This window comes from Aspergillus pseudotamarii (genome assembly GCF_009193445.1).
Source record: "Aspergillus pseudotamarii strain CBS 117625 unplaced genomic scaffold BDV38scaffold_29, whole genome shotgun sequence".
NCBI classification, from domain to species: Eukaryota; Fungi; Ascomycota; class Eurotiomycetes; order Eurotiales; family Aspergillaceae; genus Aspergillus; species Aspergillus pseudotamarii.
The window spans coordinates 65031-80242 of record NW_022475043.1 but is presented as its reverse complement, the minus strand read 5'-3'; the positions used below and the strand labels follow the sequence as shown (position 1 = coordinate 80242).

General features: G+C 47.1%; 5 protein-coding genes across 5 annotated transcripts; 4 read left to right on the top strand and 1 right to left on the bottom strand.

Moving 5' to 3' along the window:
- Nucleotides 1-5: 5 nt before the first annotated feature.
- BDV38DRAFT_293135 (putative MFS transporter) lies at nucleotides 6-2144 on the bottom strand (the record flags this gene model as incomplete). The annotated part of the gene is made up of 8 exons (XM_032062179.1): nucleotides 1544-2144; nucleotides 1379-1476; nucleotides 1254-1316; nucleotides 961-1199; nucleotides 629-890; nucleotides 447-566; nucleotides 287-387; nucleotides 6-234 (listed from the first exon to the last, which is right to left on the bottom strand). Exons 1-8 carry the CDS (start codon nucleotides 2034-2036, stop codon nucleotides 6-8), a joined length of 1605 nt encoding a protein of 534 aa, XP_031913188.1. The 5' UTR covers nucleotides 2037-2144.
- Nucleotides 2145-2420: 276 nt separating this feature from the next.
- BDV38DRAFT_283238 (Gfo/Idh/MocA family oxidoreductase) lies at nucleotides 2421-3728 on the top strand (the record flags this gene model as incomplete). Its single annotated transcript, XM_032060009.1, has 1 exon — nucleotides 2421-3728. The coding sequence occupies one exon, from the start codon at nucleotides 2421-2423 to the stop codon at nucleotides 3726-3728; it is 1308 nt and encodes a 435-aa protein (XP_031913187.1).
- Nucleotides 3729-4388: 660 nt separating this feature from the next.
- On the top strand, nucleotides 4389-5933 carry BDV38DRAFT_283237 (MFS transporter; the record flags this gene model as incomplete). Its single annotated transcript, XM_032060008.1, has 1 exon — nucleotides 4389-5933. One exon carries the CDS (start codon nucleotides 4389-4391, stop codon nucleotides 5931-5933), a length of 1545 nt encoding a protein of 514 aa, XP_031913186.1.
- A 317-nt stretch (nucleotides 5934-6250) lies between these two features.
- BDV38DRAFT_247260 (bZIP transcription factor) lies at nucleotides 6251-7677 on the top strand. The gene is made up of 2 exons (XM_032054644.1): nucleotides 6251-6536; nucleotides 6602-7677. Exons 1-2 carry the CDS (start codon nucleotides 6404-6406, stop codon nucleotides 7357-7359), a joined length of 891 nt encoding a protein of 296 aa, XP_031913185.1. The 5' UTR covers nucleotides 6251-6403; the 3' UTR covers nucleotides 7360-7677.
- Nucleotides 7678-8070: 393 nt separating this feature from the next.
- Nucleotides 8071-9423, top strand: BDV38DRAFT_293133 (major facilitator superfamily domain-containing protein; the record flags this gene model as incomplete). The annotated part of the gene is made up of 2 exons (XM_032062178.1): nucleotides 8071-8237; nucleotides 8298-9423. 2 exons carry the CDS (start codon nucleotides 8071-8073, stop codon nucleotides 9421-9423), a joined length of 1293 nt encoding a protein of 430 aa, XP_031913184.1.
- Between the last annotated feature and the right edge of the window lie 5789 nt (nucleotides 9424-15212).

Genomic DNA, 15212 nt, shown 5'->3' with positions numbered 1-15212 from the left:
ACTAGCTAGTACACATATATGAAATCCTCATTCTTGAGATCCGTCGTATCCGAAAACCCCTTATCCTCAGTTGGACTCTGCTGCGGAACAGCATTGACATCCTCGAGTTCAACCGCCTTTCCTACCTTCTGCTTGCTAAGCATAGACTCATCTACTACCTGAGCAGATTTGCCAAGATCCAGTCTGCGCTGTGCATGCTTCCGATTCAAGTAGATGAGGTACAGATTAGTCAAACTGGGAGGGTAAGCTTCTGCATGTAATCACTAAAACCAAAGACTAGACTTACATAGCAAACACGCCTACAATCACGAATAATATAAGGTTCGAGATCAATCCCGGACGGTACAATGGGGCCTGTGATGTTGAGTATAGCTGCGGACCGATCACCTGTGTATGATGAGTATGAATATTCTCGAAGAGAGAGAGGGAAAGGAAGGGAAACATACATTCCCGGCGCACATTCCGATCAACACGACCGCTGAGGTACATTTTCGCTTGGTATCTCCGGCGGTATTTTGTGCTTCCCATGCATATACTAGGGGAGTGATTCCTGCTAGGAAGGATACCTGCTTTGATATCAGTCATGTTGATGGGATATCGGGTTGGATGACGAGAGAAGTCTGCTTACCAAGTAGTACCCGAAAAGAAGAACCCCCTTCTGCTCCCGGGGTACAACAATCATCAACAATGTCCCGATAGCGGAGATAATTGCAAATCCCACAATCACGAGTCCCTTGCGCTGAAACCGGGTGGCCAGCCATCCTCCGCCTACAATGGCAATCACCTGGATTACGCCAAAGGGGATGTTGAAGAGAATAGTTTCGAACGAGCCGTATCCGAAAGATTTGATGATCAAGTTGCCGAATGTGCTGATACCACCACTCGGGATTCTGGATAACGTTAGTTCCGGCATTCCTTCGTTAATGAATATGTATGGTTCCAATAAGGACTGTCACGTACGAGATGGTCACGATCAGGAAAAACCAACACCAGGTTTTCATGTCGCAAAGTGTCTCCCAGACATGGTCCCAGCGCCACTCGCGGGAGACAACACCCATCTGGTTTGCGCGGAGACGCTCCACGGCAATGATCTTCTCACGGTGGTTGAGACACTTGGCTTCCATGGGTGAGTCAGGCATGAAGATGAGGACAATGAGCGAAAAGGCGACTGTGAGTAGTCCGCAAAACATGAAGATAATCTGGCACAGTTTAGCCGAAATAGTTCAAGTTAGGTCTGTAGTATCGGGCTTTACCTGATAGGAATACAGTGTGTCGCTGTGGATATGACCCAATCCGTATGTGAAAAGACTTCCGACCTGTCAAATGCCTTGTCAATTCTATTCACTGAATTTGTAGAAAGGGGAGGCAGAAAACGTACGACAAAAGTTACGCCGTTCATTCCATTCCAATAGGCCGTCCGTAGAGTCTGTTCGCCTCGTCTCCACCACATCTGCGTTACGGCCACACATGAAGGCGCTATTGTGCCCTGTTAGTATCTTATCCCCCACAACTAGTTACTACTTTATGCTCAGTAGCAACATACCTATCATTGCTTCGAACGCCCCCAAGGTAAACCTCAGCCCAAGCAGGCTAGGAAAGTCCGTACACGCTGCCATGATGGCCAAAGAGCTTCCCCACAAGAAGATCGCCGAGCCGATCAGTTTTCCCGTCGGGAGCTTGACAAGTAGCAGTGCTGCTATAGGCTGCATAACCAGCTGGGCCAAATAAAGAATCGATCCCAGCCATGAATACTGCTGTCCATGGAGATTGGCATCCTCAACTAGCCCGAAAATGGAGACATAGGAGAGCGTGGATTTGTCGAGTTGTTGGAAGAAGTACGCGCCTAGAAGTAGAGGCAGCAGACGGCGATCGATGCGTTTCAAAACACCCTTCTCTTCTTCTGGCGTAAAGGTCCGTTCGCCCTCGTCGACCGAAGCAAGGAACCGCGCGGCCTTTTCCTTGCCCTGGTTACGGGGGGCTTCGGGGTCTTCAACCGCGGTGATATCATCATGGGGTGTTTCTGCTGGACCTGCCATAGTGACTAGTAAATGGAGCTGTGGAGAGTGACATTATCCTGGGGAGGAAGGTATTTATTCTAGCTTCGGATTATAATATTCCGATAGGAAGGAGGTAGTTATCGAGGGCCGTCAACGCAATGACAACAATCACTGGCCTGCTTTCTGATCAAAATGCCAGTGGAACTTTTCCCCAGACCCCAGACCCCAGATCTCCCCGCATCATATGCTGATACCCGATTCATGGAAAAATTATCTATTTAGCCTGATCGAAGTCTGTGCGGGGAGTGCAGATCTATCACCTCGGGGCATTGCAACCCGAAGACTTAAAAGTAGCTATCATCTCCATTCCTCCAAATTCCAGTCTATTGAAAGCTTTCCATCGTCTAGATTGCAACCGCTACAATGAATGATCTGAACAAAACTGAGCCCAAGATGAAAAGATACGCCTTAATCGGAACCGGCGGCCGCGCCATGTTCTTTTATACAGCCATCGTGCGTGACTTCGGCAGCACCGCCCAACTTGTCGCTTTCTGCGACACCAACAACACTCGCCTGGCTTATGCAAACAGTCGCATCGAGGCACTCGGCCATACCGCCGTTCCTACTTATCTGGCCCACGACTTCGACCGCATGATCGACGAGACTCGCCCGGACGAAATCATCGTGACCACCATCGACCGCACACACCACAAGTACATCATCCGCGCCTTAGAACGTGGCTGCAACGTTGTCACCGAGAAGCCAATGACGATTGATGCGCCGCGGTGCCGACAGATCATCGACGCCGTCGACCGCACTCAGCGACAGGTACGAGTTACCTTCAACTATCGGTATGCTCCGCATAACACCAAGATCGCGGAGCTGTTGAATGCGGGGGCGATCGGAGATATTCACTCGGTGCACTTTGAGTGGATGTTGAATACCTCGCACGGTGCGGACTACTTCCGCCGTTGGCATCGGGATAAGCGCAACAGTGGCGGGTTGCTGGTGCATAAGTCGACGCATCACTTTGATTTGGTTAACTTCTGGTTGCGGACGAAGCCGGAGACGGTAGTTGCTATGGGCGATTTGCGATTTTATGGGAAGGAAAATGCTGAGCGCCGCGGTGAAACAAAGTTTTACTCTCGTGCTCGGGGTAGTGAGGCAGCGAAGGAGGATCCCTTTGCTCTGGACTTGGAGGGCAATGAGCAGCTTAAGGCGCTGTACGCGGATGCCGAATGGGAGGACGGGTATTATCGGGATCAGAGTGTGTTTGGGGATGGCATCAATATTGAGGATACCATGGGGGTGATGGTGCGGTATCAGACCGGGGCGGTGTTGACATACAGTCTTACTGCGTATGCGCCCTGGGAGGGCTTCCGGGTGAACTTCAATGGGAGCAAGGGGAGGCTGGAGGTTGAGGTGGTGGAGCAGTCGTATGTGAACTCAGGAGGAGAGCAGACGATGGAGGGTGCGCTGGAGAGTCGGACTATTCTCCTGCGGCCAATGCTGGGCAAGCCTGTAGAAATCGAGGTTCCAACGGGCGAAGGGGGCCATGGCGGTGGTGACCCCCAGTTGCTACAAGATCTTTTTGGCACCAGATCCTCAGACCCGCTGAGCAGAGCTGCGTCACATCTAGATGGGGCATGGTCGATTGCGACGGGCATTGCCGCGAATGAGTCAATGCGCACCGGGCAGGTGGTACGTGTAAATGAGGTGCTGCAGTTGTAAAATGAGTTACTACAGGTGTATATCAGTTTGTAACACCTTGATCGACGGAGGCGTCAGCTCATGAAGCTGTTTCTCAGTTATCATGGCATTCAAACCATTAATTAGTTTATAATGGCAAGGTGTCATACCAACTAGAATTTACCAATCAGTCGGACAAGTAAGAATCTGGAATAAAAGATCAAGGAGATCAAAGTACTAGAATACACCGTTAGTGGACGACGCGTTGCGATTTTGGGAAGACGATATAGTCAGCTGACCTATGTCTAGTACTTAAGCTATATAGTCGATTAGTTCGAAAGAATGAAAGCTTATGGACTATTAATTCTCCTTCTTTAGCTTTGGGTCTAGATTAAAGTAGTATAGGTTCCCCGCTGGACCTAACTTGAACAATTGGAGTGGGTTCTGTAGGTCCGTAAGCACATTAGCACCTAGTGCTGTGCAATTGCTCTCACAGAGCCCTAATTGTCTTTAAGGAAGATAGACTTTACATAGTCACAGCTTACTGCACTAGCCGAAAATGGTAAACTCATTTGTCAGGTGGTCGTTTGATGCAAGTGCTCCAAAGAATATAATGAATTAAAACCATACTTTATAATTCTCGTCTACCACCTTCCTTTTCCGATGGCTTAATACTGAGGTATCGGTGTTTCACAGACCGCGATGAAGATCCGGAACAAGAGTCTTGGTATGTGGCACCGCATCTGGCTCTTCTTTTTGCTGGGCACTAGCAACTCTAGGAAAATTGTTGGAAATGTCGACCACCAGTGGCTGGGGAATGGAACTAGCGATAGTCCATATATCGTATCCTGGCCTGTGAATGATGCGTTGAATGGCCGTAACTATGGTACGATGAGAAAAATCAGCATCATAGTCGTCTCAGGACTGTCAACTCTCTCAGTTGCTTTTGCATCAAGTGCTTATTCTGGAGACCTGTCCTCAATTTGCCAGTATTTTGGAGTTTCTGATGAGGCTGCAACACTGGGCCTGTCGCTTTATGTCCTAGGCTTCGCGATAGGGCTTTTGCTGTGGGCCCCCATGAGTGAGGCTTTTGGCAGGAGAATCGTGTTCTTGGCCACTTTCAGCCTTTTCACTATCTTCAACATTGCGGCAGCAATTTCCGCCAATTTCGCTTCCCTGGTCATTTTCAGAGCTTTGGCCGGAATGTTCGGCAGTGCACCTCTCACCAACTCTGGAGGGGTTGTGGCCGATCTCTACAGTGCGGAAACGAGAGGACTTGCGGCAGTGTTCTACTCTTGTGCCACCTTTCTTGGGCCTGTTTTGGGTCCCATTGCGGGCGGATTTCTCGGCAAGGCTCAAGGATGGAGATGGGTCGAAGGCCTGCTGGCAATCTACTCGGGAATTATGCTTATACTCGGAATACTTTGCGTTCCCGAAACCTTCAGTAACGTTCTCCTTCGCCGACGTGCCGCCATGCTTTCGATGCAGACGGGAAAGTTATATGTCAGCAGCGTCGATCACCGCAACCCCCCAGGGTCTCTGGCGGAGAAGTTTCAAGTATCAACGACCCGTCCTTTGCATCTGCTCTCCAATGAGCCGATCCTTGTCGTTCTCGCGCTTTATATGTCTTTCCTTTACGGCACCACCTATCTGCTACTAGCAGCACTACCTATCGTGTTCCAACGTGTCCGCGGATGGAGTCCAGGGATGGGTGGCCTTGCATTCGTACCTATTGCAATCGGCATGCTTTTCGCCACGGCTTTTATGGTCTTCATCAATCGTCAATATACAAGGAAATTCAGAGCGTCCGAGACTGGCCAGCTGCCTCCCGAAGCACGCCTGCCTTCAGGCAAGGTTGGGGCTGCTCTGATTCCTACCGGTCTATTCCTTTTTGCATGGACCAATGACCCTTCGATCAACTGGGCTGTTTGTATGGTTGGTATTTCCTTCTTTGGGTTTGGCAATATCTGTGTCACATTAGCATTGGTCAACTATCTTGTCGATAGCTATGTGACCTCTGCTGCGTCGGCTCTTGCCGCTGCCACGGTGATGCGATCACTTTGCGGGGCGACATTCCCGCTTTTCACCACATATATGTACGATGAATTGGGAATTCACTGGGCAAGTAGTGTGCCGGCCTGTCTATCTCTGGCTTGTCTTCCAGCTCCATACCTTTTGTCAAAATTCGGCCCTCGGATACGCCGGCGATCCAAGTTTGCAACTATCGCAATGGGCGACGAGAACTAGAGTCGAGCACTATATGAGGTTGCTAGTGTTATAGGAATAATAGGACCAGCATTAAAGTTTCTCGTCAATTAGGAAGAAGGAACGTCTACGTTGAACCACACCGAATGACACCCCCCTTTGGATTGATGAAAATCTCTCCAAAACGGGTTAGATCTCGAAGCAGCCTGAGGCATTAAGGAGAATCTCCTTGATGACCGGACTAACCTCTTACAGTTAGCCTAGTAAGCGCCGACCCGCAGTGGCGCATTGGATGCAATCCGGAGTCTTGAATATGATTATCTTGATGTCTTGAAAACTCGGACCTGGAAAAATTGCGTAAACATCGACGGATCTTACTGTTTCGGGCTACTGCCATAAGCAATCTTCGCCGCTGGGGCCACTAATGGGTATACTCACGATGCTGCCGTAAACCGTCCTTCTCTTCTCCCTCTTCACTACTACTCCCTAGCGTTATCCGACCCACCATCAATATGTCACAAAATGGCGCTCAACAGGCTCTTGTACCAATGACAAGAGAAGATTGTGATGTCCACGGCTTACTGCACCGGGACATGAGGGCCGAGAGGCGTAAGATGCAGAACCGTATCAATCAACGGGCTTACAGTAAGCTGCTTCCTCCCTGTATTGGACAATGTATCTTAGACCTAATCAACTTTAACTATGATTAGGGATGCGACAGAACCACAAAAGTGACGGACCGACTCGGCCTAAGCGCTGGAAGGTCATCGGTTCTCTGAGGGGTGACGATTCAGAGCATGCCAAGAATGAAAGCGTTCGTAATCACGACGCTCCCTCGTTCCACCTTTCAAATAATTTCTCTCACCCCAGAGACTATGAAGGGGAAATTCTTTGCCGCCTAGCGCCTCATCGTAAGAGAAAACGCGCCTACCAATTTGAATTGACTGCGTACCGTGATTATATGGAAGGCAACCCTCGAGTGGACCATCTACTCACGCTGGTCAAATTCAATGTATACCGTGCACTGGCTGAGAACATGAACGTGCTCGGCATGGATATCAAAGGATGGATGCATGCAGATGCAGTATCTCCTTTTTGCACATTTCAGCCAAAGCAATTCGACCGAGTCATTCCAATCCATCTGCAGCCAACCGCCATACAGCGCACTGTGTCACATCACCCTTGGTTGGACTTTTTCCCTCATCCTAGGATGCGTGATCGATTGATTTTTGCTGGCAATATTTATGATGATGAACAACTTTGCATTGACATCATGGGCTTCTGGAATGCCGACGTGGATGACCCAGCGCTGATAGTTTGGGGTCAGCCGTGGGATATAGCGAATTGGGAGATGTCGGATGCATTCGTCAAAAAGTGGGGATGGACCGTCCAAGACTGCCCTGAATTGTTTAAATCCACTAATACGTGGCGTGCCCTGCGCGGTGAAAAGCGGCTTCTCCTCAAATAACCTGCCCTTGTACCTGGTTTAGTCTATAGAATCTTGTTCCGAAATCCTTACCTCCCCTTTACAGAACACAGTATATCGGCAGCGCAGACACCGCCATGGGTGATGCGAATTTCCACGTCTGATTCTCCCCATGTCTTTGGCTCAAAGCTTCGCAAGACCATTTGGTCCTGAGCCAAATCTTTGTCAATCCCCATCCATCCTTCACACTTCACGATAGTGTCAGATATCACGGACGATGAGACAAAGTGGTTAGTTGATGCAATGGTGGAAAGACAAACCACCGCCTTAAGTAGATTGAACGTATTGTGTGTAGTGGAGAAAATCCAGACGTCAGTTATACAAAACACAATAACCATTATCGTCAATGTTTCTCCAATTATTATTTACAACCAAGTTCCAATCTAATGATTCCTTCTTAGGCTAGCGCGTCAGCAGATGATCTAGCTGCAGGTCCTTCTTGCTTTTGGTTAGCACCATAAGCATTACTTTCAATGAATTTAGAGTTCCCGAGCCATTAAGCCCTATCTCCAGGCTCGGTTCAAAGTGTCTTCTTATTTGTGGCAACAAAAATAAACATAAAATGGGATTCGAATTCTCACTTCTAGTCAGATATTCCCGACGAAACATTTAATATTGAAAGGCATATTATCAGTTCTTCAAAGCCTTGCGATTGCGAAGACTACTATCTCCATTGCGTCTGGGATCCTCAGGATGTTCGTCTCTCAATTGACCCAGCTCGCTTCACAGAATGATTTATCTCAGGTAGAAGGTACGCCAGATGCCCCAAAGGTATCTGCCGACGATTCTGCGCCACCAAATGGAGGACTTCGTGCGTGGCTCCAGGTACTAGGCTCGTTTTTCCTTTTCTTCAACACCTGGTACGTTGATCTCTACATGACTGTGGATGTCCTTTTGTGGATTGTTCTAATTTTTAACAGGGGGATTATCAACTCGTACGGGGTCTTCCAAACTTATTACGAGCAGAGTCTCCTTCAAGGGACCAATGCTTCTACCATTTCCTGGATCGGCTCATTACAATCATTTCTCATTATGTTTCTCGGTGTCTTAACTGGACCTATCTATGATGCGGGTCACACATTGTCTCTTTTGTACATCGGGTCCTTCCTGGTCGTCTTGGGCCACATGATGCTCAGTTTGTGCGAGAAAGTCTGGCAGGTTTTCCTGGCCCAGTCGATTTGCGTTGGCATCGGTGCTGGCTTGCTTTTCGTCCCCAGCATCGCAATCCTGTCAGCTTATTTTACCACCAAGCTTCCATTCGCCGTCAGCATTGCCGCATGCGGATCAAGCATAGGTGGTGTGGTTTACCCAATTGTCATTCGTGATTTAATTTCAAGGCTTGGATTTGCGTGGTCGGTACGTATCGCGGGTTTCCTGGCCCTCTTCGGACTCACCCTATCTTGCTTGGTTATGAGAGTCCGTACCTTGCCTGCAACCCGCCGCAAGCTGGTGGACTGGACCTCCTTTCGAGACATTCCGTACATCTTGTTCAATATAGGGATGTTCCTCTGCTTTATGGGACTTTACACCCCATACTTTTACGTCCAGTCTATTGCCAATCAGAACCACACGGTCTCCGCTGGTTTGGTATTCTATCTTCTCCCAATAATCAATGCGTCCTCCACTCTCGGACGTCTGGTTCCGGGTTACCTTTCTCAAATCATGGGATCTTTCAACATCATAGTACCATGCTCTGTCATATCTGGTGCTCTGATTCTTTGCCTACTCGCGGTGCACTCTCAGGGGGCTTTGTTGGCATTTTGTGTTCTGTACGGGTGCTTCTCGGGGTCCCTTGTTTCGTTATCAGGCCCGGTCCTGGTTTGCCTTTCCCCACACGTTGGTGTGATAGGTACGCGCATGGGAATGTGCTTTACTATTTTGAGCATTGCATTATTGATTGGGACTCCTATATCCGGTGCCATTCTGGATGCGTCGGGTGCCAACTCGACTTGGATATTCAGTGGGTGTTTGACATTGGCCGGAGGTATTGTACTTGGCATCGCTCGAATGACCAAGACGTCTTGGAGGGCGTTTACTAAGGTTTAAAAGGCGCTTTCTACTTTATTAAATCTTATCTTATTGTAAGCCTATATTTATATAGAACGGGTACGTGGTGTTATTCTAGTTATTACATCCTATGCCCCATTGTTAAATTAATTTAAGGGCTTAACACATGTCCCATGTCACTGATTGGCCGATCTGTTACAAGGCATACACCATAACCACCTACACGTGAGTCCGGCACATGACCTTTTCATTTTAATTCTCAAGGCTGAAATGTATCAGCCTACGCACTTATATAATGTAAGTTAGCAAGATTCAAGAACATACCATGACTTTCTTCATGGCCCAAACTGTAAGTCTTCAATAATCGATCACGTAACGCTACTATATCACAAAGTCTGATATACTGGATTTGCAGGTGTGCAGGATACATGTTACTACAACCCGTTACACCAAATGCCCTACGTCCTGCACAAAGGTGAGGCGCATCCTCGTGACTATGGGATGCCCTATCTTTGCTGCGACGGGGCAAACCTGTCGGGATCCGAAGGAGGTATATCTCGGGCAAACGATTGCACGGGGCCAGTGTCTGAACCACAAAGATGAAGGGTTTGCGGAGTATGATACTCGGTGACTGTGAGAGACTTGTCAAGTCAGGAGATGAGAAGAGTTGGGCACAATGAATGTCCATGTTCGTCATCTGTGAGATATTTAGTATTCCGGTGTGAAACTATCGATGTCGAACGACTGAAGCTAACGCGGAGTGGTGGTCAATCTGTGGATATACTGTGGAATCTTTCATCTTCAAAGGGCTTTTGTATATAAGTATATCAGTTGCCTGATGAGTGGGACTCTCAATGCTGAACGATATATTAGATGTAGGCAAGTTTTCTGTTTCCCTCATAGTATGAATCTTCTCCATCCACAAAAGAATAACAAAAGTTAATTTGATCTTAGATATTGATGTTCCAGAAGAACTACTTCCTTTGATTAATAGGTCAAGGGATCAGCTAATGTCAGTCCTGGAAAAAGACATCGATTTGCGGGCTTGGATTGGCTCTTATACACAGTGGTCTTCCGGCCTGGCTCTACTACTTCAATATGGTTATACATCAACCCAAAATTGTCTTGTACAAGCATGTGAAGTGAACTGTGAAGAAAGCCTCGAACTTCTGCTTAATGCTAGCGGATATTGGATTGGACCCCGTGTGTTGGAAGCTGCCAGTAAACACAATAATCCAGCAATCATGAAGTTAGTGGTAGAAGCACTCGCTGGCCGAAAAAAGTGGTTGCAGATCTTAGCAGAGAGATAACGGCCCCAATGTGTGGTCTCCCGGCTAGGTATACAGTCTGATTGTCTCTTGGATATCCATGCCTATAAAGTCTGACTTGCCTTATGAAGCTATGGTCGAGCTCCCTTCCTTGCAGCCTCAACACATTTCTTGGAAAGACGAACTGGTTCATCGCCAAAGGTACTGATCTTGACCGTCAAAGGCTGGGCTCTTCGGCTACCACTCTGCATATGTTGGGACAAGACATAGGCAAAATGCTGCATTCAATAGAAAGTGTTGCGAACGTCACCTTGGAAAAGACTAAGCTGGACAAAGCATGCAAGGATTTAATGTGCGAAGTGCTGGCCGGTAATATTCACGACGAATGCTACTGCCCTTATTCTCTGGACGGATGCTCTAGGATTACAAGGCTTCTACATGGGCTTTTCCAAACATGGCCTGAAAGAGATATAGCAGAGATTTTACAGAGACTGGCAGTAATGCTAGAGGTTCTTGTCCCATTACTTGAGCCAGCAGTCCAAGAACGCGTTGTTCCTCATTTCCTCCGCTTTACCGCCTGTCAAAGGTTAGAAATCACCTACATATGCGTGCATAGCGCGTTTGCAGACATAGAAATACCTACAGATGAAATGAATGAGATACATGACGAGGAAAGAAAGACGATAATTGGAAGTTGAGCAACTTGTGACTGAGTTTCCCTCAGAAAGGTCAGATTCACTCTTCCCGGCTTCCTTGATGTCCTGGTGGATGCACATTAATGAGGCCTTATCATTACGTAGGGCGCCCAGCAAGGAAGAGATCAATAGGGTTCTTGAGACAGGGGTGGTTTTGTACTGATAAGGAAAATAGTCAGCTATTCTTCATGGTACTTAGCACCTTTCATGTTCCGTTAGCATGGGCTTTGCTTCCATTAAACGGGTATATCAGCATTTCGGGTAGCTTGGACATTTTGGCGAGGACTAATAAGCGCTGAATTGGCCAGACGAAGAAATTCAGGAAAGAGGTTGGGAAGAAATAGTACGAGACAATCATACCACTAGTTTCCTGAGTGTGATGGATATGAAAGCTTTTACTATGTGCTCCCAAAGGTTTATACATTGTCAAGTCGAGTTACTTGGGACTAGGGCGTGGAAATGTTAGCGCCTACGAAAGTAAGATCGTGGGAATAGTGGGATAAGAAGAATTTGCGTTCCTGTTTCACCCTCGAAGACACTGACTTGATTCGGAAGCTGTCATTATGCTCCGACTGAACTTCGTATTGCACCTCATTGGCCAGAGGAGCTTTCCCCGAGGCTGTGGACTCGGATTCTGATCTGGAACTGTCGGCGATTGGGGATTTTTGGTATCGAAAAGGTGGTTGCACCCTAGGAGAGTATAGATATTGTGGTGGCCCTTTTACAAATGAGGTCAACTAGTGATTCAAAGGCTACTGTTTAGATGCCAATGATAATCTTTTGATAGACTATGATGCCCTTCCCGATGTTGATGTCCCACGGAGAATGGCAGTTAATACGGAACGAATATAATCAACATTCCAACATCTCTCACTAGCCACAATATGCAATAGGACATACCAGTCACATTCTACACTCTTATCACGGATAAAGAATTTGTGAAACTATTCTTCCAAGTCAGAAATATTTAAGTATCTTTGAAACGGAAGTCATTTCCTACTCTCCTGTAGTCGTTCATTCAATACATATTCACATAGAGTCAGAGGTTTTGCTCCGTACTTATTTCACAGCCGAAGTGTAAATCAGAGCCTCTAAGGATAGGAAATGGCAAGACATAACCTAAAATAGCATTTCTACTTGGGCTGGATTTCCGGTGTGTGGAAAAGCAGCGGGTTCTGCGTTGATCGGCTCTCGAGAACCCGAATCCACCATGGCTAAAATACCGACGTCCTTTGAAATAAGACGACTACTTGTCGGGTTTCAAGTCTTTTGTCATACCAAACATCCACATGGCGTCGTCGCCGATTTCCCTTCTAGTGACCAATTCGCTTCATCCTAGTGCTGCATCACTGGCGACTTTGGTGGATGAGCTCGAGAGTCCGGGCCAGCAGTTTTATGCCATTGATAATCTGGTAGGGTGAGAGAGAAGATATGGCGGATGAACCAATTATCCCGTATCGTTCGTCGGGGACGGTGTATATGCACCACAGCCCATCTCAGGCGTGTATCCAGCACACTGAGGATTAATATTGATACTCATGATCGATAGTTGGATCGCTCTGTCGAACCGGCTTCTCTCCCTTCAATTACGTATTCTCATTCCAATTGGCTTCACCAATCCAATGTATCGTCACCTTAAATGCCGTGGTATGAGGAAGTATTTGCTCATCACGAGAAAGCGTCATAGTGGATTGCGGAAAAGCCTCGGACCTACCAGACCCGTGCGGAAATACACATCCACACTCTAAAACAGTCAAGCTTCTGCCAAGTGTGTGGATCCCTCTCAAATCCTGGATCCTAACTTGCCCATTCGTGGCTTTCTTGGTATCAAGCTCAACAGCAAGCTTGGCATCAAATCCTCCGGCGCCTCCGCAACTCCCTGGGATTCCCTCCGCAATACCGATTTCGTCTCCGGATTCCCCGAACAAATGGCGCATCTGTCAGGATGATGACAAGCTAGTTAGCTTGGTCTTTTGAGGTCCCTAACTTCCCCTATCTTGCCTTCGCCTGGACTGGATGCCATGCCTTTGTGCTCTGTTCTGTATTTGCCCTTCCGTTTGGCTCCCTATTCCCATATTCTATTCACACACGTATCATCAATCCATCGATCTCATTGAACAAAGCAAAATAAAACCAGCCTTAGGCCTTCACGGGACAAAGCTCAACATCGGGCATATTTGCACCGTTATCTCCCGGCCTACATCTGCTTCGGTTATCTCATGGCCGTAACATCAGGGGTCGAAGGCTGGCAGTCAGACATTCCCTCAAATGGACACCGTTAACACTACCGGCGCCAGAGAAGCGGAAAACTCTCGCATTGAGGGAACTGTGACTGCAATCTTTAATCTAGACTGTCTCTTCAGTGCCCTCTTGTATCTACTAAAGCTGGCGTTGATAAGGCAGTCGCATTCATCTTCCTCTATGTCTTCTTTTACGTCACCGGCTGCATCGGATTGACGTATCTATACTATTCTGAAATCGCACCATTGGTTGTCCGGACACAGATTACAGGCAGCGTCGTCGTGGACGTTTAACCTTCTGGTAGTTGAAGTCACGCCGAGTGGGTTCGGTTCGCTGGGGTGGAAGTACTTTATTATTTATGCAGCCATTAATTTGGCTTTGCTTGTGCCGAGTATGTCCCCTTATCTTTCCTATCTTATCTTGGAATGTCATGCTAATAAAATAGTGGTGTACTTTCTCTTCCCTGAAACAGAAGCCTGCGTCTCGAAGCTATTGATTACCTTCCTGGATAGCATACATGTTTTCCAACCGGTCTCTGCGGCTAAGAATCTGAGGAAGCATGCTTGTCGGCAGGGTGCGCATGGAGAGTTGCAGGTTGATGATGAGGCGACAGAGGAGCATAAGGAAGTTGTTTGATTGATGTGATTCATACAATCAGTTTTTAACTGTGGAGATCCTAGAGGGAGGTTCCATCTATTCCTCTAGCTCAAAGGTATTCATCTTACCGTACAATGTGAATAAACATTAAAGTGCAAGCTGTAAACTAAGGTTATGTACTTCATTATTCTGTTTCTATAAGGAAAGTTATATATACCAGTATCTCCGCTCCTATAGCATATAGACTGGAACAAATGTATAGCTATGAATAATTTAAGAACTAAGAAAAAGCAGCATGTATACATTCTAAACCTAATCTATATATTTAGAGAAGAGAGAATTGACAATATTTCAGGCTATACTAGAAGCTATTATATTGATATAATCAAATATATTAGGTGTATGCCTATAATCACTAGAACGAGAAGTGCTGGGAGCCAAGCCATTAATTATATTGACTATACATAAATACCCACCCTTCAGATTAAAGGTTCAATACAATATGGGATCCTGAGTTGAACTGTTAATGAGAATGATAGGAGATTCTCCTTCATCTCGAGAAGCTGGCTCTTTGTATGGACAGACTTGTGATTGTAGGTAATTCGACCAATATTCGCCTTTGGACTGAAAGCAATCCTTGACTATACCCACGGCCTCAAGGCCTACGAACAATATCTGAGTTCCAAACTACTGTACGGCATTTCTAATATCACCTGATTGTATAAGGACATGACGCAATAGCAGGCACTTTTAGATGCTGGGCGAGATGCATAGGAGATATCCGCCCTACTCCGGTGAGCTTATGGGAATCCAGACACATATGGCCATATCTTCTACCAAACAGGAGCAGAGTCATAGTTCAACCAAAGTAGTGTTATTGGTAAGCAATGACTATGTGCGCAAAAGCAAGACGTTTCTCAGCGCATTTGCCTCTTAAGATGTTGATGGTGAGTTTAGAGTGGCGGAAAATGTGGCTCAGTTCATCAAGCGCGTGACCGATATTGAAACCCGCCACTGTCAGAGAACC